Source organism: Cupressus sempervirens, chromosome 5, assembly GCF_028749045.1.
Source record: "Cupressus sempervirens isolate cs-2001-9-10 chromosome 5, ASM2874904v1, whole genome shotgun sequence".
Lineage (NCBI taxonomy): Eukaryota > Viridiplantae > Streptophyta > Pinopsida > Cupressales > Cupressaceae > Cupressus > Cupressus sempervirens.
The window spans coordinates 503,233,972-503,260,274 of record NC_143122.1 but is presented as its reverse complement, the minus strand read 5'-3'; the positions used below and the strand labels follow the sequence as shown (position 1 = coordinate 503,260,274).

The following is a 26,303-nucleotide window of genomic DNA, read 5'->3' as shown; positions in this document are numbered from 1 at the left end:
AAAAATTATGTTATAGATCAATCATGCAATCCATTGACACAAAATATAAAATATCTCAAAATATTCCTCAAGACAACATTGAGGAGTCAAAGTCTATCATAGAATACTTCGCCACTTTTTCAGCATTTGATCATGTATTGAAGCTATTCTATAAACTAAAATGTATTGAATATGTAACATCTCAATCTAAATGTTCTCTCCCAAAAACTACCAAATAATTTTGCTCTATAAATTTCAGAAATATTGTCAGGTAATTTCATGCACAGTTTTCAACAAATAGCAGAATAATGCCCAATAAAATATACTTAGAAATGCTATTGTATTATAATATTCAGCAATACAAAAACTTCATAAATATTCCACTCTTAGATACAGAAAGTTACAGCCAGATTGGATAATAAGAACCTGAAATGCAAGGTGAACCCTGTTAGAATTCCACTCTTGAAGATGAACTGGGTTTCTGTTCAATCCACCAAGAAGCCTGAAGGTTTCCGTCCTTAGATCTCAGGAAGAGAAAGCTAAGAGATTCCCAAATTTCTACAAGAGAAATCAGAGAATCGATCAAATATCCAAGCATAGCTGCAAATGAGCTCCTCCCCCTTCTTTAAGCTCAACCTAGTGAATTTCACATTCCCCCTTTTGTTTTCATCTTCTTCCCCTTTCGTCACCTTTTGATCTCCTTTCTTAATATTAAAATAATAGAATGTGTTCCAATAATCTGCCTTAAGCTCCAATAAGTCACTTCAAAAATATTTTATGCATTTGGCTGAAATTCTCTATGTCCCAAAAAGGGACATTACAAAATACAAGTGGTTTTGAGAAACTTAATTCCAACATTTTTTCTTTATCATCTACAGTATTAGTTTCAAGCATAATAATGAATGACTCAAAAGCTTGGAACTCAACAAACCCAATTTTGACTTAGGCTCGATGATTTGGCTAAAATACTTAAATTGACTCACCAGACAAAACTTAACCAAACTCAGGGAAACTCGCCATGACTTGGCAAAGCTCATCTAGGTAAGTTAATAGGCAGTATTATCATTTTCTGTTTTGACACGAGTTTAGCATGTGCAGATTTGTTGCCATGGGATGAATGACAACCTCCAAAGGCTTGGGGACTCCATCGCTAGGACTTACTGCCTAAAAAAAGCTGCATATTAAATAAACTTGGCATTGCACCCCAAGCATACATTCATTGGATCTTTGCGAGTGGGCCACCCGATAAGGTTTTTGATAGAGGACTTGAGCTATTTGCTTTTACCTTTTAATTCTCAATGTTATGTAGTGACCATGTGAACATAAGGATTTAATATTAACTTTAATTCCAATCCAATCCTTTTTTGCTTGCAACAAACATTCACTAAAACTAAATTCTCCCAAGATCCCTCTAAAGTTCCCAGTTAGCCCTCTGGACCATGACAATGTGGTCTAACTGCTAGTCTCCCTGTGCTTGCTCAAGAAGGAGACACCAAACACTGTAATATTCCCCTAGGATATTTGCTCCCCATTTTTCAATTGTTCCATAGAAGTTTTATATAAATAATTTACAAGAAAACTGATTTCTACTCACCCAATATATTATTTTGAAAACCATATAATTTCAACTGAGATAGGGATGTGAATATTCCCATTAAAAGATATAGATCATTACAACCTTATCTCTAAACAAATATGAAATACCTCTATTACTGCAAGAATTGTCTTCAGATGAAGACTTCACAAATTTTCCCAGTTGAGAACTACATCGTGAATCCACCTCCAAAGATAAATTTGGTTTCCATCCATTCTACATAGAAAATCCTTAAGTTTTTCCTCCTCAGGATTTCAAAACTAAAAATCAAAGCTTACCAAAATTCTCCAAGAGAGAAAATAATCAAACATACACCAAGCTTCTTCGGAATGAACCTCTCAATGTTCTTTTATAGTGCATCCCAATGACTCTTCGCTTTCCTTTTGCTTATCTCTACATATTCCTTTTGTCTCTTTATTTTCCCTCTTTAGTTAAATGACTATTAATTTTTCACCAAGCTCCATAAAAGTCATTTTAATAATTAATTAAATAATTTAACAAATTTGTCAAATAATTTGACAACTTAAACCTAATATAATTGACTTCTAATGTCTCAAAAAGGTGACATTGAACATACTGTGCCCCCCACCCAACCCCACAATGAGGGGTGTTAGCTAAGTAGTGTTGGTTAAACTTCAGGGACATAACAGTCTGGTTAATAAAGGAACAAGCGTGACTTTGATGTGCCAAATTCGTATTATGTTACTTTTCAGGCATTACCAAATCTCCTATGTATTTATTATTTAAAGACAAAATAGTAGTTTAGGTTCCCAAGAAATAAATCTTGAACTCAACAAAAGAACTCGAAGATTATATCCATTTAGGTTCTTAACAAACGGTCTAAATTTAGACAAGAACAGAAACATCAAATTATTTACCTCAATCACCGGAGCTTCATTATCTCGAATAACTATATCATGACTGTCTATTTCTGGACCAAACTCATTCTTTAGCAAATCTCCCGAGTTTCCAACAACTGCACACGTCTTAAACTGACGTGGATGAAATGGTGCAGTAGATGGTAAAACCATGCTCAGGTGATCCTCACAAAGAGTCTGATTGTAGCATTTATCCAGGCCTCTGTGACAACAATCATGTAAGCATCTAATTTTCAGCTCTTCATTCAATGAAAAGTTGATAATAAAAGTTATCTTTACGACATAGGCGTATGATGCACAGACGTAGGATTAATAACTTACAATTGAGCAATCCGCTTTGCTGCATAATCCATCCATCCATCAGGTCGAGCATCCAGATACTCCCTTGTCAATACTGTAGTCATGTTGCGATACTACCATGTGCCTCATAAAAGTTAATCTCCTTTTTCATAAAGAATGTAACAACTAATTATTATGTATGTGCAGAAACACTTACTTGTTCCCAGAGCAATATGGTCTCACAAATATCAAACGAGTACTCCAATGGTTCATAATATTTAAACTGTTGATTATACTGCAGCAAAGATTCAAACAAATATTAAGGACACTTCAAGCTCTGTCATTGCAGTAAAAGACACCGAATTTTTGCTAAGCACAAGAATGAAAACAAAGGAATAAAGAGGATCTTACACACTTACCCAGGTACTATTTGTCCCTTTAGGGTATGCGAGAACAAGTTTGCAGTGATCCACAATATGCGCCATAAGCCCAAGACCATTTCTTTGCTACACACAACTTTGTTATTACTATTCAAGAATCAATAGCAAACAAGAAATATCATAGAAAACCATCCAACAAAAGAATCTTCACATTAAATTGCTTCTGATTTTTTCACTCTTTGCTTAAACTTTTCAGAATCAAAACAGATCCAAAAAATCAAAAATCATTCAATGATCTGAAATTGGCTTATCGTAGCACAATCCCTCTTTTCAAAAAAGAAAAAATTCATATAGAGTATTTCCATGAGCTGAATGTAAAATACTATGGATAATGTTGAAAAGAAATCCAAACAAAAATAACTGTGTAGAAGAACAACTGCAGAATACAATGACAAGAAATGCAAGAAATTGTGCATACGCATGACACTTGAAAGATAAAAATAACTAACTTAAAAGAATTGAACATGGCTAGGAAATTATACTGAGAAAAGGCTGGAACTGTTTTTGCTACTCCTGTAACACTCTGTGACAGGGTCACAAACATATTTGTTGAATTTGAGCCAATTATATGCAATTTGTCATTTGCTAAGAATACTATAATGGTCTCCTCTGTTTCTGACTACCCTTAAAAAATGGTCTATATGAATGGTTTGATGTTGATAATGATCATCATTCAGTTTCAACTTCCATAAATGGAATATTGACCATTCTTTTTAGTTACATACACCTTGTGATATTGCTATCAGGATTTAACTGTGTAATTTTGAGTCAAACTCATTGACCCATGTTTCATTGGTAGTGATTCAACATGAATCCATCTCTAATGAGAATAAATGGAACACTTAGCACTCATTGGCTCTAAGTGATGCTCACAGGGGTGAAGCACCGGGACTTCCCGGGAGGTCACTCATCCCAGTACTACTCCAGCCTGAGCGCGCTTAACTACAGAGTTTCCTCCATAGTTAAACCCAAAGCTTGCAACCCCATTTGCAAAACCTTCACCAAGTGTTGTGCCTTATGAACCATTCATTAGAAAGCCCCTTAAGCTCATCAATTACATACACCTTGTCTACTTTTATTGTTGCAGTGCAGATGGAGTGCACTAAATGTACTTTCAGATACGTTCATTGATCTAGGCCCAAGAACAATCCTTACTTAAACTGAAACCAATTCATGACCTAGTCAGTTTTCAACCTGTTCACGTTTCCCCACTATTTTCAGTGGAATTACCACCTGGATCAACTTTGCTCCCTTAGTCACCATTGGACTCTCCATTTTCCTCTTGTTTTCATAGAATAATTAATAGAGGAGTGTGATGTCCTCAAGTAAGAGCTTGCTCAATTTGCTCCTAAAACTCCCTTAGTTTTGGATTTGCAATCTCTACTCTGAAATTATTTCAAGTTTACCTTGCCTCTTTACTGATTGATGAATTAAATATCCTTGTTTTGGTTCTCTCAAATAGAATCACTGATACCAGGATCTGCAAGATTATTAATTATGGGTCCCAATCCTTGTTAGTTGGACTTATGTGATGATCCTAAGGCTGATATTCAATGAAGATTTGCTATGTTACTTCTGATATTTGAATCTTCTTACCAATGTAATGAATAAGTACAACTGTAACACTAGTGTGAAATAATGGTGAAGCATAACTGCTATCCTAACAATCTCCACAAATGTACTGTATTGCGGCTTTTGTTCTTCTCAGTCTGGTTTATCTAAGGTTCTGATTATGATGGTTCATATAGTAATTTCTTGAGAATTGATGTTCTTTATATAAGATGTTTTACTGATTATTTATCTTATTTCTGATTGGCTCTTAAAGTTAATGTGTGATGTTGACTGTAATATTTACATGTAATGTTGGCTGTGTCTTACAGTTGTATTTGATTGGAGATGGGCTGAAGATTCTAATTTATATGTTACAGCTGTTCCAGGTATTGACTGGTCTTAACTCTTATTTGTAATGTAAACGCAGATGGATTATTTAATCTATTGATGGTGTAATAAACCCTGTGAGCATTACCTTCACTGCCCCCCTTTCCCTTGGCATTTCATCCTACATATACTCACACAAAAACCAGGGTAAATGATAAGACCTTTCAAGACGCCGTGACTAGTCAAAGTCACCATACGTATGACTTACCCGTGTTTGATGTAAATTGTTACTTCATATGATGTTGGCTATATGTTATCTTAGTGATAAGTACACAAACATAATTCAATTTTAAATTTTTTTTTAGTATGTATTCAGATTCATACATATTTAGTATAGAATTGATTATATATATATATATATATATATATATATATATATATATATATATATATATATTATAATATATCAAATATTTATGTCACTGTGTGTGTGTGTGTTTGTGTACATATATTACTTTATACATTTTGTATATATTATTATCTCAGATACCAATTCACCTGGGTTGATGCTGGAAGCAAAGGCAGATAGCGGATGCGTCCGGATGTCGTGTGGAGGCTTCCCAAAAGCCTATGGCTGGCTTTCAGGAAGCCTCCACAGGGCATCAGCAGGCCCAGCGCCCAGAAAACTATTTAAATATGCCAAAATCTTAAGTTTTTTTAAATTTGCATGTGCTCTAATTCAATTTTTTAGGTCTTTTTTTGCAAGGAAACCCTAAAACGACCCTAAAGGTGAATGTTGAAGCATTCACAAGTCATTTTGTAACTTTGTTTGTAGCTACTTCTCATTTGGTCTTCATTTTGCATTGTGAAGGCAAGTCGAGCATTTTCCAAGAGGATCAATCGGAGGGTGAGAGATAGCTTCCTTAAAGAACTTTTAAGCATTTAAGGTAAGTGTTTTATCCCACTCTTGAGTATTTTGAGAAATATTTTTCAGTACTTGATGAATTGTTTCAAGTTTTTGAAGAGATTTTTCAAGTAATTTTTCAATTCTTATTTAAAGAAATAAAGAAGCAAGTTTGTGCATCTATTTTAGTAGTTTCATTTTTTTATTTTTGTGCACTTGTATGCTTGATGTTCATGGTTGTTTTCCTAATTAAAACTTATTTATTTTCTTATTATAGGTTGCAAAAAACTAGGTTTTATTGTGTTAGTAATGGCCACCAGTGGTAGTCAAAGTTTAGTTGGGGGGCAAAGAGAGAAAGGGACTGAAAAAATTGATATAGGATCTCCTTTGTGGAGACATACAACAAGGATATCACAAGTTTCAAGAGGTGGCTCATACTACTGAAGTGTAATTATTGTGAAAGTAACAAAGGAAAACCTTTCAATAGCTCATATTCCCGGGTGAAGCTTCATTTTATGGGCCCTATAGGAAAAGGATTTGGAATGTGCAAAGGCAAAAATGGTACTAGCATGACCAGTGCAGAAATAGTTTCATTTGTAAGATAACACGAAGCTGTTGATGCATTGATCAAAAGATCAAAAAAAAAGCTACTATCAACATCCATCCTTAATGAGCAAGATGCATGCATCCATTGAACCAATCGTATCCTCCCAACACCCATTCCTACAAGTACCTGTATCAAGGGAGGATGAGGAAGAAGTGAGAATTTCAACCCACAAAAAAGGCTCATTGCACACCACATTTAAAATGGAAGCAAGAGACCGTGTTAATGAAGCTATTGCACATTGCCTCTATGCGAATGGACTTTCTTTCAACTTGGTGAGATCACCATATTGGAAGGAAATGGTGGCAGCAATCAAAGAAGCACCAACTGATTACACAAGCTTGGGGTATGAAAAGGTGCGTACAACTCTATTGCAACAAGAGAAGACACATTTAAAGAAAAACCTTCAACCAATCAAAAAATCTTGGAAAACTTTGGGTCTAACTATTGTGTCAAATGGTTGGAAGGATATATGAAATTGGCCACTAATTAATGTGATTGCAATGTCCCCCAAAGGGGCAACGTTTTTGAAGGTTATTGAGTGTGAGGGGGGAGTGAAGGATTCATAATTCTCATCGAGGCCATCGAGATGGTGAGTAGTGAGAATGCGGTACAAGTGGTCACAAACAAAGCCAAAAATTGCAAGGGTGCAGGTGCTTTGGTTGAGAATCAATATGACCATATCTTTTGGACCTCATGCATTGTACACTCCCTTAACTTGGTCATGCAGAATATTGGCACTCAAATGGATTGGTAAAGAAAATATGCCACGAGGGGGAGGAGATACAAATGTTTGTGACAAACCACCAATTGTCACAATCCACGTTTAGAACATACTCCAAATTGGACTTGCTGAAGGTAATTTTTTTTTTTTTTAATTACTAAATTTCATGGATTTGCAATTTAGTGAAAATTTATAATTTTATTTTCAATTGTTAACTTGCTTAGGTTGTTGAGACCGTTTGCATCTCATACAATTGTTATGAGATAGCTCCTCAAGGTAAAAGATGCATTGAGCCAAATGGTCACCTCTAATCAATGGGGCATATGGAAGGCCTCAAATTCAAAAAGAGCCAAAAGGGTCAAGGATTTGGTCTTGGATGAGACTTTGTGGGCTTGTGTGGCATATGTATTCGATTTCATCAAGCCCATCATGAATATACTCTTCTTTTCTAATAAGATACACCTTGCTTGGGGGATGCGCATGATGGCATGGACACCATGGTTAAGAAGGTAAAACATTCTATACAAGCACATGAGAGTGACCTCACACAAAGCAAAACCTTATGCAATCAAGTGGAAGCAATCATCCACCATTGCTGGGAGAAGATGACTACCCCATTGCACCTTCTTGCATATGCCTCATCTCCTAGGTACTATAGTGAAGAGGTACTTGGTATGTTGGGTAGAGTTTCACCATTTGCAAATGAGGAGGTTGTTGAGGGGTGCCGCAAAGCTCTTACAAGACACTTCTTACTGGAAGAAATGCATCAAAAAGTGAGCCTAGAATTTGGGTCGTTTGCTTCAAGATTAAAGCATTCTCTATTTGCAAAAAAGGACCAAAATAGAATGGGAGCTATCACATGGTGGTACATAAATGGTCAACCTTTCAAGCATCTTCAACCTCTTGCAATCAAGGTCCTATCACAAGTAAGTTTTTTATTTTTTTGTTTTATGTTTACTACTTGCATTCTAGAATTTAGTGTTTCACACATTCTTTAAAATTAATTTGCTTTTCATTTGTATGTTTTGTGACCACTATCTAGGTTGCTAGTTCTTTTGTTGCTGAAGGGAATTGGAGTACATACTCTTTTGTCCATTCTGTGAAGCGCAACCGGTTGGGCTCCAAGAAAGATGAGGACTTGGTATTTGTCCACATCAACTTGTGTCTTTTATCACGTAAGAATGATCATTACAAGGAAGGGACAACACAGCTTTGGGATGCAGCCCCTAAGTGTGCAGATTTGGATGCAACACTTCATGATCTTACTACACTCGCAGATGGTGATGATGATGATTGTGTGGCACGTGCTACATCTAGCATATGTGAGACCCTTTTTGGTTCAAATGATCTTTTAGCAATTGGAGATGATGATGAGAATGTCGATTTTCTTGTGAATCCTTATGATTTAAACTCTGGTGCATATTAGTTGATTGAATCCTCAATCGTGCACTAAGTCTTTACTTTGTTGGAATCTTCTTGAACATGACCAATTGGAACTTATTGTCTAAAGATTAAGATTAGACTCTACGTTGAACAAGCACATATTGATATGAATTTTGAAATATCTTGAATTTTGATAAAGGGTGAAGTATCATAGTCATACTACTATCAAATGATTTGTTTTTGTATATTTCTTGCATTTCCTTGCATATATTATATATATGTGCTTCCTCACGCATCCACATCCAAGAAAAAACTCCACATCATGTATCCGCTTCCAAATCCACATCTGAATCGGTAACTTAGATGATTATAGTAGTATATATTATTATCTTAATATATAATACTATATAGCCTGTGAATGAGCTAGGATGGGTTTATCCATAAATTGATGTGAGACTTGATGTTGTCTACGAAAAACACATTAAAGAGTTGTGGAAGTACAATTTTGATGGGGCTTGGAAGGGTAATCCTAAACCTTCAGATGCAAGATTCATCATTTGAGATTCAAATGGGAACCTTATTGCACGTGGGAGAAAACAATTGTTGGATGGAACAAATAATGTTGCTAAAGGGGAAGCAGCTTTCCTAGCAATACAAGCAGCCAAGAAGTAGGTGCCAACAAGCTTCATGTAGAGGGAAATTCACAAATCATTGCTAAAGCAATAATTAAAGGTGGCATGGATGCTTGGCACTTGCAAAACTACATTGACCAAATTACTGATGAATTGGCTTCACTGGAGGACTTCAAAATAACATGTGCATAGACAAGGCAAGGAGGTTGACAAGTGACAAGTTATCAAACTGAGCATAACATTCAACATGCACGAAATCATCCTTTGGGATTTCCAACACTTAGGGATGGATGAAGGAAATATATAGTAATCATTTATTCCTTTTTTTTGGCCCCAAGTAATAAGAATTCATTAATTACAGCATGTTTATGGCGGTAACAAATAGACATGACTTTATGTTAGTGCTTCGGTGCAAATGCCAGGCAATTACTGGCGCTCAGAGCAATTATGACCGAGATAGACCAATTTGTATGCTCTTAAAACTTAGCAGTGAGGATTTCTTTTTCAGGTTGTACATTTTGTTGAAGAGCTTTGTAACATTTGTGGTGATGGAGAGCTCTTTCACCCTCACATACCCCAAACAACAAAACCCTTATCATCAACACGGCACAAGGAAAAGAACTGACAAGATGTTCAACTTTGTGTACAAAAAGCTATCTAAAAGTGTCTGAAAGGGTCTTGCTTTTGTTGGGAGAGATGTTTCATCAACTAGATAATCGATACATAACAAACACGGGTATCTACTCAATGATAATGGCATGAGCATTACAATTGGGTGGGGATAAACCCATTATCGGGTTGTGTTGGTTCCCAAAACCGTAGATTGGAAATCCAAGAGCCTGCCACTTCTCCAATAGGACTTCGTAATCAGTTTTAGCCAACAAACGAGAATACTTCTCGATTTCCTTGCACTTCAAGCTCCGCTACACCCAAGCGGGTTAACCTTCACCTCGAACGTCGACTATCTGGTTCAAAGTTTTTCTATAGCGAATTTAAACTTCTAGAGTTCTTCGGCTGGCAAGGTCCTCGAACTCAATGAAATTGAAACTAGATGTTGGATAATAATTGAATGTTTTGTATAATGTTTGAATAATAATGGATTTGAAGCTTGTAGGAAGGAAGTTATAGATTTTCTGACTTCAATAATAAAAAGAACAGTGTCTCTGCTCATCCGGGCAATAGAGTCAACTTCGATGAATTTTCATGTATAACTTTATAAAGTTCTTATGCATTTATACTACCAACAATTAAATAATCAAGATGCGACAGGTCAAATATTTATGCAATCTTAAATCAGTCCAGATTGAACTTTAACTCTTTTGGTAGGGAGACAAACTGGACACAGATGCGGAAATAATTATTTATTTCACAATATCTAGGATGATCAAATTTAAATGCTAAATGACCTTGTCCACTTATCCAATATTTAAATTGTATACAGAATTCCAAAAAAAATTACAAAGGACGATTCGCCACAGTTTAAATCTCCATGCCTTTAATAATAAACAAATAACATTTTATTTTATTATTAAAATAAAATAATAGAATTTATATTACAAAGTCATAATGAGCCCCTTATTCCTCCATACAATAATAAAATATAAAATACTTCTCCTAAGAGAATATGGATGTCCCAATGTGTCTCATCTTTTAACTACACTCTTCTTATATCTTTTGGTTTTAAAAGACGTGATCTTTGAAATAAAGAGTCACTTCTCGTATAATCGCACCTTTTATTTTAAATAATTTCTATAACCTTACCATTTCATTTTAATATTCTTCTTTAGCCATAAGCCCATAAGGTTTTAATGTTATTGGCTTTTCATTATCGACATATCTCACGTGATAAATAAACATTTAAACCTACAATGCTTGGTGAAAGCGATTTATTCAAATATTTTAATTCTATAAAGTATAGGACCCCTGATATTCTAGAAAATCTCATGCTTGCGTGAACAAAGAGATGCCAGAGATAACAAGTGAAGTTTCCAGATACATCATGCAACAATGGACTTGATTTATTCTTCATCCTCTTGTTTTTTCCAATACCTACGGCAATGAAACCATGGCCATTGTGTAACATATTTGGTGCTATGTTTGTTCTTTGTTTATTTCTGTTTTGCAGTGACGTAAAGTGACTAGACGATGGTCTCTTCTAATTTTCCTCCGAGACATTAAGCATTGATCCTGGGCCTTCTTCGAGCCTCCACGGTGGATAATTGTTTAGGGCCTTCCTCAAAATATGCGTGGTTTCTGTGTTGATCGGGTTGCCTTCATTCTTTGTGAGGATAGGGTTCTTACAGAGATCTTTGGTAGGTTATCCTCTTACTTGCATCTGCTCTTAAAGAGTGCCATCCACATAAGCCTTCCTAATAGATATCAACTTCTCAGCCATCTCTACTAACTGCAGGAAATAAGATCAAGTGTCCTCATCCTTTAATGCCTAGCGTATTAAAATCATCAAATAATCTGAAGTGTATTTAGGTCTCCATTTGATGATGATTCTTCCTCCCTCATTACTTGTACTGTGTAGACATATGGTGATATTCAGGCAAGAGTTTGCAGAGTTACAATAATAATTTTTATGGGACTGCCTTTCAATTCATGTCTATATATTTTCCTCTGCAGATATGCTAGTTGTTCAGTTTTTTCTTTATAATCAAAGACCTTGAGAATGGCATTTGATGTTTGTGTTTCTTTATTGGACTGATTGTTTTGTAAATCTCCCATGATCATCATCTTCAGTCCACCTGTTATGCATGAAATAACACAAGCAGTCACATAGGACTGTGGCCATACAACTGCCACTGCATTGCTTTTTGACAACCCCATATGTAGTACAGTGAAGCAATCATTTCAAATTCTGACTTCCTGTGTCAGCCTCTGTCGCAAATAATTTCATGCTTGTATATAGTTGAGGGGTGTTCTTATGCTCATGTTTATAATGTTTGGAAGTTGATCTAACTTCAGAAGAGAATCTCCATTCCATTGTTTTAATTTCCCAAGACCATAGCGTCTTGCTGCCTTCATCCAACACCCCTCGAAATACGTCAGAACATCATATGCTGTAGGCTCTCTTTGGTCCACCAAATTCTATACCCCCATAAAGGTTGGGGTATGATTCAGTTTGCAAATTTTGAAATAAATGGTGCTCTGGAATATTATGATATAAATCACAGTGATCAAGTCCTCCAAGGAAAGCTGTAACCTTTCATTATACAGATTGAATGTATTGCTTTTAGTTGATCTTATGAGCAAGACGCATATATAATAGCTGAGAGATCATGCCTGCTGAAATCATAACTGTTATCCATGCTCGATGATTGCTGACTTCATATGCTTTCTTTACCTGCATACTTCAGATCCATGTTTTATGTTCATATTGACTTGATGGCAAGAGACATCAATGTTCAATGTTTCACTGCTTATTTTTGTCCTCTGGCTATTCCTTCTCTGTGCTGCAATTATTATGTTCCAAAAAAGTGTTAAGCTTTCCCTTAAAGATCTTATCATCGTTTGTCCCTCAACTTCACGATGAGAAATTGATGCCTCAGATTCTCTCCCAACTACATGTGATACATAAGGCATTGAGTGTTGCAGTCGTCCCAGATAATCCACTGTGGCATTCTCCTCATCATGACTTATAGTATCTTTAAGTATATTGTTTGAATATAAGTAGTGGGTAAGATCTGAAAATTATCCTCTTGACATGGTGTTTGGGATTCTAAAATTTGCCAAAATTTTAGAGTTCCATCAGGTTGAACATGGTGATCATTGTTCCCAAAGAGGTGTTGAGAGGGTTGGATGAAATTCTGGAAAAATCAATCCCAGGACTGGGAATCAATCTAGGCGACAAACAGAGTGGCTTGGTAAAGATTGAAGGGACAAAGTACACACTGTTTGTACAGCGTTTTGATGAGAGGCACAGAAACAAAAGATTTAGGGAAGCTCGGAAGGGGTGGTTGGCGCTGAAGACGATGGTAATGATGCACTTCCTAGATGAAGACATTGACAAGATGAAACGTGATTTTGGGCGGACTGAAGAGGATGATGCTAGGCTACAAGAGTGACTCAGAAACAGAAATAAGTGGTCAAAGGTGGCCAGGACTTCACAGAAGCTAAAGTCAATGCATGGCTGCCCAAATGCATTGGTGGCGAAATTGAACAGCAAAGGCATTAAGAGATTGTTTGAAGTCTCTCCAATGCTGCAGATTTATTTTTGTAATGGATTAGTTTATGTTCTGCTATGGGGGCTTATCTCTGTGTGATATGCTTACTGGTTTTGATGGTGAAAGTCTACGTTTCTCTGCAGACAGCATTGGGGATGCCCATTTTGTACTTGGGATAGCATGGAGAATGCCCATTTTTACGTTTGTAAGTCTGGAACATTGATGCTATTTTGGTGTTTCAGACCATGAATTGTCTCTAGGGAGGGTTTTTGCTTTGTTTTAAAGAACTATGGCTGCTGGCCTGAGCCGGACTAGTTTTTGTATTCTGCAATGTAAACTTTATTAATGTATAATACAAACAAACTATTATTACAGAGAATAAAAAATATATAATATTATATCTATTAGTATATATAATATTCATCCATTATTATATCAATAGTATATTTTAATAATTAATTATTAATTTTTTATTTGTTCATTAATTTATTTTTATTTTTTATTATTAAGCCTTATTTTCAAAAGGGAATGATGTAATTAGGGTTTCAAATGAGGGAATATGACGAGGGGCATTAAGTTAATAGTTTGAGAAAAGAAAAAGTTCCTCTAAATGTTATATTTCAGAGAAAAATAAAGTTATTTTACTGTCAATGTATAGGTGGGTTTGATAAATGCAACAATAAATTAGCTTTCATGCCATGTCAACCTCTTATAGAACAGGAGGTGTCGGACTTCCCAACATTACCAATAGCAATAGGGCTTTTGGTGCTAAACTTGTTTGGCAAATGTACAAAAAATCCTCTACCAAATGGTGTTGCCTTTTATAAGAGAAATATTTAGATAACTTGGAACCTTCCATAGTTCTTACTGTGCTAGACCCGCCAAAGGAGTCTATCATTTGGGATTTCATGATGGCTTCTCGAGAAGTTATTACTTCATTCATATCATGGCAAGTGAAAAATGGGGATAGTGTCTATTTTTGGTTTGATTCATGGAATGGGTTCCCACACCTTGTCACTATTGATTCTCTAAAGGATTTTTCAAACATAGTGATTCAAGCTTGGGGGACATCCTTTTCTACTTATGTCTTAGCTATTCATAGGTTTACAGGGCTAGTCATTTGGCAAGACCCCTCAATTCTTCCTATATCCCACAATCAAGTTGCTTCTTTCAAGCAAGTACTAGCTAAAAGGAATGTCTTTATGTCTAATCAACCAGATTGCCTCTTTTGGATTCTAGTTAAAGATGGTAAATACTCTATTAAACTAGGATACTTGGCTCTCCAAAACAACTAGTATAAATAGACCACATATCGTGCTTTTAAATTTTGCTGGAATAACTCAGTTCTGCCAAAAGCAAGATGCTTTGCATGGCTTGCACTAAAGAACCGAATTTTAACTAGTGATCGTCTTCATAGATTGAACATTTTTTATCCCTTTAATTGTGTGCTCTATCTGCAAGTTATAGAAACAACAGATCACCTCCTCTTAAACTGCCCTTTTGCCCAAGATTGTTGGCATTTTGTCCTTAATAAGCTTAATTTCCATATGCCATTACCTAATTCTCTATGGGATTTATTCCAAGCATGGCCAATCTTATACTCTAAATCAATGTTTTCATGTCTTTGGAAGTGCATCCCTACTTCTATAGTATGGGCAATTTGGTGGGAAAGAAACAAGAGAATTTTTAGACAGACGTCATCTCCAATACCTCAATTTTTTGAAGGATTAGAGAGATCAATTGTTGAGCTTGTTAATGCTTCAGTACGTAAATATAAGGGTAAACATGTTTTTTTCTCCTTGGGATGGCTATGTTATTCAGCGGTGGAAGAGTTTGCTTTTTCCTCATCTTCCTGCTCCATTGTGTCCATCCAAGATTCCTCTTATTCGAGCACAAACCAAGTGGATTCCTCCAAGTGAGGGTTATTTCAAACTCAATTTTGATGGGGCCTCTAGAGAAAATCCAGGAGAGGGCTATGGCATAGTCATTAGAGATTTTAAAGGTCATGTGATTGCAGCAAAATCATCTTCTCTCCCTCAGTGTACTAATAACAAAGCTGAGGCCTTGGCCTTGCTTTTTGGTTTGGAAATTGCAAAATCACTTTCTATATCTAAGTTACATGTTGAAGAGGATTCATCCATTATTATTAATGCGTGTATTAAACGTCATGTATATAATTCGTCCATACAGTATATATTACATCAAGTATGATCTCTTCTTGATTCAATCTTTGAATGTTACATCATGCACACTTATAGAGAAAGCAATCTTTTAGCTGATTGTCTGGCTAATTTGGGTACTGACGGAGATTATTTTAACTCTTTACTTTCCCGACTTAACCTCCTTGATCTCCCCAACTTGGTTAATATTATGACAAAAGAATATGTTTAGCAGTAGGCTGAGTCCTTCTCATATTTTATTTGATAGTAAATCACGACTTTTGTATGATTTCACATGTTTCTTCTTTTATGGATCTTACTTGTTCTTTCGAGATATTGTATGTAGGTCAAGGTCTTGGATTGCACTTGCATCAGATGGCTTTCTAAGATCAGTGATGGTAATCTCTGCGACAGTTTTTGGCTGGGCTCTTGGTCTTGTCTCTGGCACCAAACAATGACTTGTATTCATATGAGTTTTGGGCTCTTTGTAATCACTATATTCTCGATTTGGGAATCTCTAGGACAAGATTCATTAGTGTTAATAGATACTCTCTCTTGATGCAGTATTTCTTCTTATGAATCCTTTTTTGTATCAGGCAATGATCTGAGTTTTTCTTTTCCGGTTCTTTTCTCTAGGAGCTTTTTTGAACCAATTATTAATAATATAAATATAATGTTTCGCCAAAAAAAAACAATAAATTAGCTACAATACCACATGAGGGCGCTAAAACCATGCTCCATTAAAAAAGAAGGCAATCAGATAACATGACTTAAATTGGGATTGTTTACAATAAAGTTATCAATGAAGAGTAAGACAAAAAAACAGTTAGGAAACATATCTGCCTACCAATTTTCTGAAGGTAGAAAGGACTATGAAAAATAATATAGTGTTTCTGGGAAAAATATAAACTTAACTACTAAATAATGGTTTGCGACTATCTCAATCAATAGACATTCATTAAGAATGCAATACTCCTCCATAATAGAAACCAATAGTCACAAGAAATGGTATCTGAAATTGGTTCAAAAGAGTTTTAAGTTTCTTTATATGCTGGAACCTGGAAGGTTTCTGGATTTTATTATAACCTCAATCATTCACTAATTTTTCCAAGTTTATTTTTAAATTTTCTTTAACTGATGAAAAATGTAATGTCCCTAAAAGATTTTTTTTTTTGGTTTAATGAAATAGTATAAATATAGACAACTACAGTTGCTTATGATACCCTTGAACAACAGTAATCAAAATGGAATGAACAATATAGGAAACTCAACTTATTTTATTCAAGCAGAGCACTGGAATTTTGCAAATATAAATATACCAATCTGAAAATGCAAAAGTGAGCATACTTCATGGTATCTCAGACCTTTCACTGTCTCACAGATGATCAATATAGCCTTGACCTGAACTATATGATGTTGCTCAGCCCTATAACCCTAGAATGATAAAATTTGTCTGCGATCAGCTCCTATTCCTCCATAAAACCCTCAATAAATGGTCATAGGGATGCTGTGATCCCTTCGTCTATGAATTTTAACTCATAATGTGGTGTGTTAAGGTTGTGATGCTGCTGCCGCTAGCTAGTTCAGCCCATCAAACTCTAACTCAGAAGCCAGCAACAAGATTAAAATGTTGAGCAGTTGATGCTCTACATTTTGAAAGAATGAAATGGTGAACAATTCCCAAACATGATGAGGTCATCAAACACATTTCCAAGTAGGATTCATTTTCTTCCACCTTGCTTGTGCCGTAAATTCCAAAAGAATAAAATATTGAACTGTTCCCAAACATGATTACTCATCAAATCTTTTAGGTATGCACAATTCTATGATTTGGTTTCTTTCACCTTCTTCATACATCTCTATTTACATTGTCTTTACAACTTGTCAGGCATCATATATATAAAATATTGCTTTTACTCCTTCCTAAACAGATAACATATGGAAAAAAATCAATTCTAGTTAATCCCACAATAAGATTCACTTTTTAATTATAAGTCACATGTCGGGTAGTATAATTTAATAGAGAAAAATTGCAATGCATTTATGCACTTCTGGTTAGTAGGAGTCCTCTCCAAGGTTTCTAGATATACAATTTTAAAATTATCTTGTTACAATGTTAGATCAAAATATATGTTTTTATATAATATTAGATAAAATTCCCTTCAGCAAAACCTTTCTTTGAATAATAATCCCTCTCGAATGTTCACTTAAATTATACTAATACATAAAATTGAATTCACATTAGACTTCCACACAAAAAATCAGGGGAAAAGACAATACAATTAAGTTAATATACATGGGTGATCGTAGCTCTTATAAACCCATCATTCTAATAGCAAAGGGATTATGCTAATGGAAATAATAGTAAATAGTTAAGCACAATATGTGGAATATGATTAATTTGAAAAAAAAAATTGTCATCCTTAAGGATGCCTAATTTTTAAATCCATGTAAAAAATGAAATAATATATTTTATAATTATTTAATTAACATCCATGAAGACACCAGTTTTGTTCATATTAGACATCAGAAGTTATGTATGTCCTCATTTATTATTATTATTAATTAAGCTGATATCCTCTGTGTGGGAGCTTTGCTCCCAGAAATGACTTTACTCGCAAGATAGTTGTCAGCCTCTCTGCCATTAGTTTTTCTTTTCCGGTGATAGAAAACTTTTCAAACTGTTTTTTTCCTTTTTTTCTTCAATTAATCAAACAATTTTAAAAGTACAAGTAGCAAGTTACCTTGTTTTCACCCCCTTCTTATCCTCTTTTTTTGGCTTATCAAAATCCTCAGTTTTTTTAGTATCATCTATCATCCACGTTTGTTATACTTTAACCCTAGTTGTCTGGGGAAAAGATATTGAACATGAATTGCCTTAAACTTGCAAATAATTTTGAAAGCAGAAATAAAAAGCAAAAAAATATTTAAATTCTTATGATAGAAAAAATATACAGCAACTACTCCTCGATGGTTGTCATGACATATTAACATAGCCATTCTGTGCTAGCTTACAGAGGAAGAGGCATTCAATTCCAAGTGTTCTCTTTCATCTTTTTCCTTTCATTACCTCTATTTGTCTTTCCAATAAATTTATAAGTGTTTGGATGCCTTATTCTTTCTTCCATGTGTCAGTTTCTTCCAGCTAATAAGATCAATCCAGGCTTTCTGTATACCAACATTGTACACCTCTGCGTGGTATTTAATAAGGTTTGTGTTTGGGATTGTTGTTTTGGAGTATATTGCTGTGTTCGTTTTTTGCCAGGGAATTTCCTTGCTCTGTTGGTCAAATTATATGTTTTGACTGTCGTATAGAAACTTGTCTTTAAGACGTGCTTGCAATCTTAAGTAATTTTGCATATGGCATCATTTTATCATCACTCTTTGGGTCAAATTTCTGGCCAAGGGCCAGCATAGTTACTAATGTCTTTATTAGTCATAGGTATTTAAGAGTTAAAATCACATGCAGTTCAATGGTTGTCACATTTTCTTCTTATTGAGATTCTGGCCCATAAAATTGACTCTAAAATGCAATGGCATATGGGGAACATTTCTTCAAGGCATTATTTAACTCTCCATGCCTTGGCTATATTGAAGCCTGCCCTTGTTTTCAGACCAAAGAATGCTTTATTTGTGCATGGTATGGGCTGCTATGTAGTTGCATATTGGTAGGGACAGTTTGCTGAAGTGTAATATCTTTGTGTGCTGGCATCCATATCATAGCTTATGTTTTGTCATTTGGTAGCATGTTCTAATTACTCTTACCTCTACTTGAGTTTCAATATAATCGGTTGATTCGTTGCCATTACTATGTGTTGTTTTTGCAACTATCTTTGGTGAGTTGCATTATTATTTTTTGTGTGGCAAGGTACTTTTCTAATTATATAGAAAATATGTTGAAAGTTATCATAAAAACTTGATATTGTTATTCACATGATATAGTTGTATCATAATCATGTAAAGTGGATGTAAAATTGATTGGCAGAAGTTTCTAATTAAAATTTTCGAACATAATTAAACATATATTTTAATATTATGTTTTGTACTCATCTTGTGTGTTGTTGCATTTAATGGTTGCTTGTATGCAAAAATAGACAAACATAAGATCACTGAAATAATTTATTACCATTATTTTACTCCCGCAAATGACTTTTCAATATAATATAATATATTTGATACAGACTCTTAATTCTATCATTCAATATCCATTTACATATCATTACAGGGTTTGAGTTTTTATTTGGTGATCTTATGTGCTACCTCTAACAATTTTTGGAGCAGTCAAAATTGCATCATATGAAGGATTTTCTGAGCTTTATGAAGAGCTTGATTAGAGAATTTTTAATTAAATTTGCAATCTTACCCTTCCTCAAGTTTGTACCAGATTTTTGGGAACATTGTAATATATACATAGAGTTTGATTAACTGTTTTATAACTATTTCTCAAATTTATATGGCAGATTGTTGACTTTCTTTTAAAGGAATGAATGTTATTTTGTGTTCCATTTATCACATGAATGAATGTTGGCAACATTGTAATAAATACATAGGGTTTGATTTTGACTGTTTGTTAGCTCTTTTTTCAGATTTATATGGCCAATTGTTCTCAGATATTATATTGTCTTTCCTTCACAAGATTAAACGTTATTTTGTGTTTCATTTATCATTTATTTGCTATCAATATTATGCAATAGACCTGTCACAAATTTGGCATAGATCTGAACACATAATTTACAAGAAAACCACATGGCATAAGGATTGTTATTTATCATTTCCAAAGTTTCTTCATATTAGAAGTTGGGTTGATACTATGGTAGCTTTCATGCTAATACTTTACATATGAAATGGTTTAATTCAATATAAACGAAATATCAAAATCCATTACCAATGAAAAAATAAAAGATCATTAATCAAAGGTAGAACAATCAACTCCAATAACTGTTTCATGCAATGGGGTACTATCTCAAACCCTTTTGACTTTCTCATATAACTTCATGGATATGAATGGGGAGGTTATGAAGAGCATGAGATCGTTGGTCAGAGGTAGAACAATCAACTCTAGCAACCCATTCATGCAATGGGGTACTCTCCTAAACCTGATTTTTCACCCTTCTTAGAGAACTTCATGGGTTTAAATGGGGAGGTTATGATGGGCATAGAACTTTAAGCTGAAACTTGAGATCAGAAATCTGAACATTATGGAGTTGTTGAATCACAAGCAAGTCAAATGGAGGCTCTTCACTTCAGCACTGGCTATTTAAGGCAGAGACACCTAGGTACCAGGTAATGAAATAATTGAATCTTCAATTGTCACTTGTGTTTATTGCTTACAAGCTACATTTATTGCTTGCTTACAAAATTTTAAATGCCCTCTTCAGAACTGTTTGGTGAGAAGATTAAGGTGGATCACTTCAAACCTTCAGCCTAGCAGCTCTTCTAGATACAAGCACAACTAGAGTTTGTTTAAGGCTATTCACATGAAGAAAGGCAGAAAGTTGACATAAAGCACCTAATGACCTTGTCTTTGTGCAATACATCCTTCACCTTCTTGCAACAAAGATGGGGACAACTGCTCAAGTGTCAGATTATTTGGATGAAATCGATCTATATAATGACTAGACTATTATTGAGGAGAACACCACTATGTTTACAAAAGACAAGACCATTGATTTTGAGAGAAAAATGGGTGCAACAAAAGTAAGAACTATTCGACTGGATGACTTCATGGCAGATGAAAATCTTGAACCAAAGAATTATTTGCCTTCTAGTTTAAGGGTGAAGCCACAACCTTCTGGTATGAGAGTAGAGACACAACCGACCACAAGAAGGCTCCAAACTATCACTACAATGTAAAAAGCAAACTCAAAATTGTGAACCGTTGAAAGTTCAATCATCATAATACCTATGATACTTTATGAAGTGTTGCATATCATGATGCAAGATTGCACTCTTTTTTGTATTCAAATATAATAGAAAATACTTCCCAATGTTAAAAAAAATTTGTATTCAAATATAATAGAAACTACTTCCCAATGTTAAAAAAATTAACTGATGCATTGTTATTGACAGTTGTATTTGAATAAAATCTAAGATTTGTCAAGAATAATCATTTTTTAGTTTGTAAAGTTTTGTTGAGTTTTTGTCAAGCCACCATGTTTAGGTAAAATTTAGGTCTACCAATTTTGCTGAGTTAAGAGTTTTACAAAACCAAACTTAGGCAGTTGCATTTGTCTCCATTTTTTTTGCATCAATAATCAGAAGACCTTTTTAAATGTGAAAATTTGACCATCTGCCAATAGATGCAAAGACCCAACAAAAGTTCCAAACAACAATGGCAAACAACCTAACCAAAGAAACCATGTTCACTGCATCCACTAGATTGTTTGTAATGGAGGCATAATCTCTCAGATCTTCCAAGATAATTAAATGCTTTGAAAGTGATCTACAGTACCAACTTAGTGGGAAAACATTTCTGACATGTAGGACTAGCTTTTGAAAAGCTCGATACTCACTTTCTACACTATCCCAAATACCACTAGTGAAAGAGACATTTTAAACTTCTGGAATCAGGTTAATCGGAGACAGCTAGTTTGAACAAAAAGGCTTATCAATGTGATGGTTATCAAAATTTACAAGATTTTGACACCATTCTGGTTTCTGTTTTGAAGATTATTCCATCACAATTCGTGAACTCAACAGCAAAGATTGTAATCCAAACATTAAAGTTTTCTATCAAATTTTTTTAATTCAGACAGAACAAGATTATGAATAATATCTGTGACTATGCAACAAAAGATCTATAGGAAAACTTTCAAAGCTTGATTTTAAAAAAATTTAAATGAACTAATTCTAAAAATAAAATCTTAAAAGCAAAAATATTAGATTGATTTCTTAGAATTCAACACATTTAAAGCAAAGAAAGTGTTACTCGGTCTACACCATTCTGAGCTATTTCCATACGGTATGTTGTAGGCTGATTTCAGTTGTCCATCCATTGACTGCAGAACAGTTATTCACTCATTTGAATAGACCTTTAGTGGGCCTTCTTTTGACAGAAATTAGAAAGTTTTGACAGAGTTTAGCCTTCCAAAATATGGCTTTTAAATCGATCTTGGGCAGCAATTTGATATTTCCTAATTTGACAGCAATAAGCAATTTGAGAGTCCCTTTGAACAGCACCTTAACAACAGCAGCAATTCGATCTCTCTGGAAAGCGATTCGAATGCATAGCATATTCAACAGGAAATTCTCCTTTCTCCTTTCAATATTTTCTCTGCTGAACTGGTTTGGCATACCTTCTCCTGGGATTTCCTTGCTTTGAATCAGTTGACCATTCTCAATCTTTCTTGGTCAAAGGACCAAACGCTGGAGAATGGTTGCAAAGAATTTGAAAGAGTTGGATAATGCGTACATCAATGAGTGTATGCTGGTATTAATTATGAGGAGGCTAGGTTGGTGGTAGGACCTCACATGTATGATAATTTTTGACAACTAATCAGTGTTTTTGCATCACTAAAACATAAGCAAAATAGGCCTGTGTACAAAGTGTACCTAACATTTCATCTTTTGCAAAGAGCATTATCAAGCACAATGCTACTTGATGCTTTCAAAGCCTTGTACATCCAAACATTCTTATCTTCAAAGGTGCAAATCTTATAATTCTTCTCTATTTTTTCCCCACTTCGTTGATACAAGTCATGTCTATTGAGTCATCCGTTAGACTATTGTCCATATGCCCAACATCAAATAAAGTTATGCCAGCAATCTCTATGATGTATTGTTTACCAATTTTCCACTCTCTTCATATTTTTGGATGTTATGTCTTGGATCCTTCTACCTCTCATTCCTATCTTTTCATCATCTTTACTTTGTGTAAATCTCAATCTAATTAGCTCTTCCTTCCCTTGCCAATTTTTTAAATCACCTTTATTCACTGCATATCATCTTGCAAGCACTGTCCTCCACATATGAGCCATTACTTTGCTCGTCCTCTCTCAGAATTACTTCCTTGAACTTGTTGACAAACTCATCCAGTTTTGCAATATTGACATATCTTTGCACTTTATCAATTATTCCTTGCCAATTAATAAAACTTCATGGTATCACCAATCGCTTGACTCAAAGAATTTTATTGTGTCTTTGTCCAAACCAACCTTTTGAGCTTAATTCCATTAGGCAACTATTTGTGGCCTCTATATCCCATGGATTTTCTATCCTTCCATTGCTAAATTAAATTCCATCACAAGAAATCCTTTATTTTGTTTGCAATGTATACACCAACACTCTACTTATCCCACCCTTTATCAAGGGTCGTATATCTATATTTGAATTGTATATCTACATTATTGGTATAAAACTGACCTACCTAATTGTGCAAGATAATTATCAATCCCCAAGAAATCACTTCAAAATCCATTCCATGGCAGAATTCTTACTTCGCTATCTACTATCTTCCAACACTCCCGTTGGCAACTCTTTTCCTTTGCTTGCAATAATCAAGAGAAGTGGACAAGGGCAAAGCTAGGGACTTCCCTCTCATGCATGTATTGTTGACACATTTATTTCATCTCCACCATCAATTAGAATGTCACAAACCCATGCACCACTAACAAGTCCTTGTCTGGATTTTGGATTTAGTTCTCCATGATTCATCACTAGCTTTACCGAGCCCCCGCCCATACTACTCCTCAATAACTCTTTTACTTCTTTCATTAACAAAACGCTAAGCGTCACCTCCAAACTTTCTTTCATTTTTATTGATTATTCCTCCCTGTGTTAACTTTGGCATTACTTCATTTCTTTTCTAAGCAGTTCATAAAAAATATTCACTCCCACAACATCATAATACAACTTGCTTCAGATGATTATCTCTATCACCAACATTATTTGTCTTCTAGGTCATCAATTGATGTCCTCCATATTGCTTTCTCGATTAAGTCACCAACTAAACTTTGGTTGCCAACTCTACACTACTCTTCTTCCCTTTACATATGCTCGCTTTTCTTGGATGTTGGCCCATAATTATCTTTATCCAGCCCAATCAAATTTATTTATTGTGCACTTTCCTAAAATGACCACAACTAGGGAATTTTTCAAACTTTTATGAATCATGCTCCTCACTTTCATAGATATATCCTATTTGTCTATCTTTTGTGCTTGAGCTAGTGCCAATCCCCAATTCCCAAGCATCATTTTAATGTCCCTTCTCAGGTCACCACATTTCAATCTCTTTTTTGGCCTAAAGTTCTTCAAAATTTCAAAAATTCTACAATCCTTTGTGTCATGTGCATTACTCTTGTAGATGTCACACCATTCATTAATTAATATATAATATCCTAGTGGGAGATTTTCCCCAAATTTTGCTCAAATAAAATTTCAGAACATAAACCGATAAATGATGCAATGTAAACCAGTAAATTCTCATTAAAATATCTCAAGATATGTTATTGCATTATATATCAGCAATACAATAACTATATATCAAATCCCAATCATAAATACAGTCACACAATCAAAATGGAAAGAAACAATATGATGCACCTGTAGTCTCAGATGTTAATTCTGATGTGAATCCACCGCAGAGGATGAATCGGGGCTACGTCCAATCCACCTAGAGAGTCCTGAAGGTTTTCGTCCTCAGGCTTCAACAAGAGAAAGCTAGCAGCTTCCCAAAGTTCTCCAAAATAGAAAGCAAAAAAATCAATCTCAAATCCAAGCATACCCAAATGAATGAAGCTTCCCTCTTTTATGCTCAAAACTATGACTCTTCAGTTTCCTTCCTTTCGTCCTTTTTCATTTTTTGTCACCTTTTAACTCCCTTTATAATATTAAATTGACCTATTTATTAATTAGCATTCAACTCTCATAAGTCAAATTTAATATTTTATGAGTTTAACTACAGAATTCCTAATGTCTCAAAAAGGGGACATTACAAGTCCTCCCTCCTCTAGATTGCTTGCCCTCAAGCAAGCATGAGTCCATAAGCCAATATCGGGGTCCATATCCATCTACTAACATCACTGTAGCTCATACTAGTAACTCTAAAGTCATGACCTACCATGTTGTGATACTAAAAGTGAGAATACAACCCAACTATCAGTATGATCCCTGGATCCCATGTTAATCTCTGAATCTCCATTGCAATTGTAGGTTGTGCAACTTTGATAATTAATCTTTGGCTGTGTGGCATCACAACATAGTCCCCAAAATGTAAAACATACATCCTATTAACACTTGGATCCCAAACCAACCTATCGGCACAACTTGGGAGTAGAAATAGATGACTAGTGAATCTTCAACCTCCTAATTCAGCCAACAGGAAAACAAGATGCCCAACACACTGCTCATATGCAAGGAAACCAGCTCATCCAGCCTCAAGATGTCGTTGTCATAACTCGGATCAGCATCAAGAATGGTTATGATGTCACTAATATGTCATTGAATTGGAAAAGTAAACATCTCATATGGAATATATCACAACATGGGTGGTTCCACTCATATGCATGCAACTCAGTAACCCCTATAGGCCAAGCCAAATCTGAAAAATATACTAATAGTCCAAGCAGGGCAGTCACTGATAACTAGAGTATGTAGAAAGATAAAATCACCAATCAATAAGCAGGCAACTGCCGTATCATAAGAACTTGGACATAAATCTCTAGGTAAGCTGTAAAAACCCTC

At 34.9% G+C, this 26,303-nt stretch overlaps 1 protein-coding gene across 1 annotated transcript in view; it reads right to left on the bottom strand.

Moving 5' to 3' along the window:
* MGP2 (MALE GAMETOPHYTE DEFECTIVE 2) overlaps window positions 1–26,303 on the bottom strand; it is a 66,716-nt gene that overhangs the window by 29,441 nt on the left and 10,972 nt on the right. The window contains exons 3-6 of the mRNA XM_089831551.1: window positions 3,150–3,236; window positions 2,948–3,025; window positions 2,773–2,864; window positions 2,452–2,653 (exon numbers count right to left, since the gene is read on the bottom strand). Coding sequence (XP_089687677.1) covers window positions 2,452–2,653; window positions 2,773–2,864; window positions 2,948–3,025; window positions 3,150–3,236 — 459 coding nt within the window. The remainder of the gene's footprint in view (window positions 1–2,451; window positions 2,654–2,772; window positions 2,865–2,947; window positions 3,026–3,149; window positions 3,237–26,303) is intronic.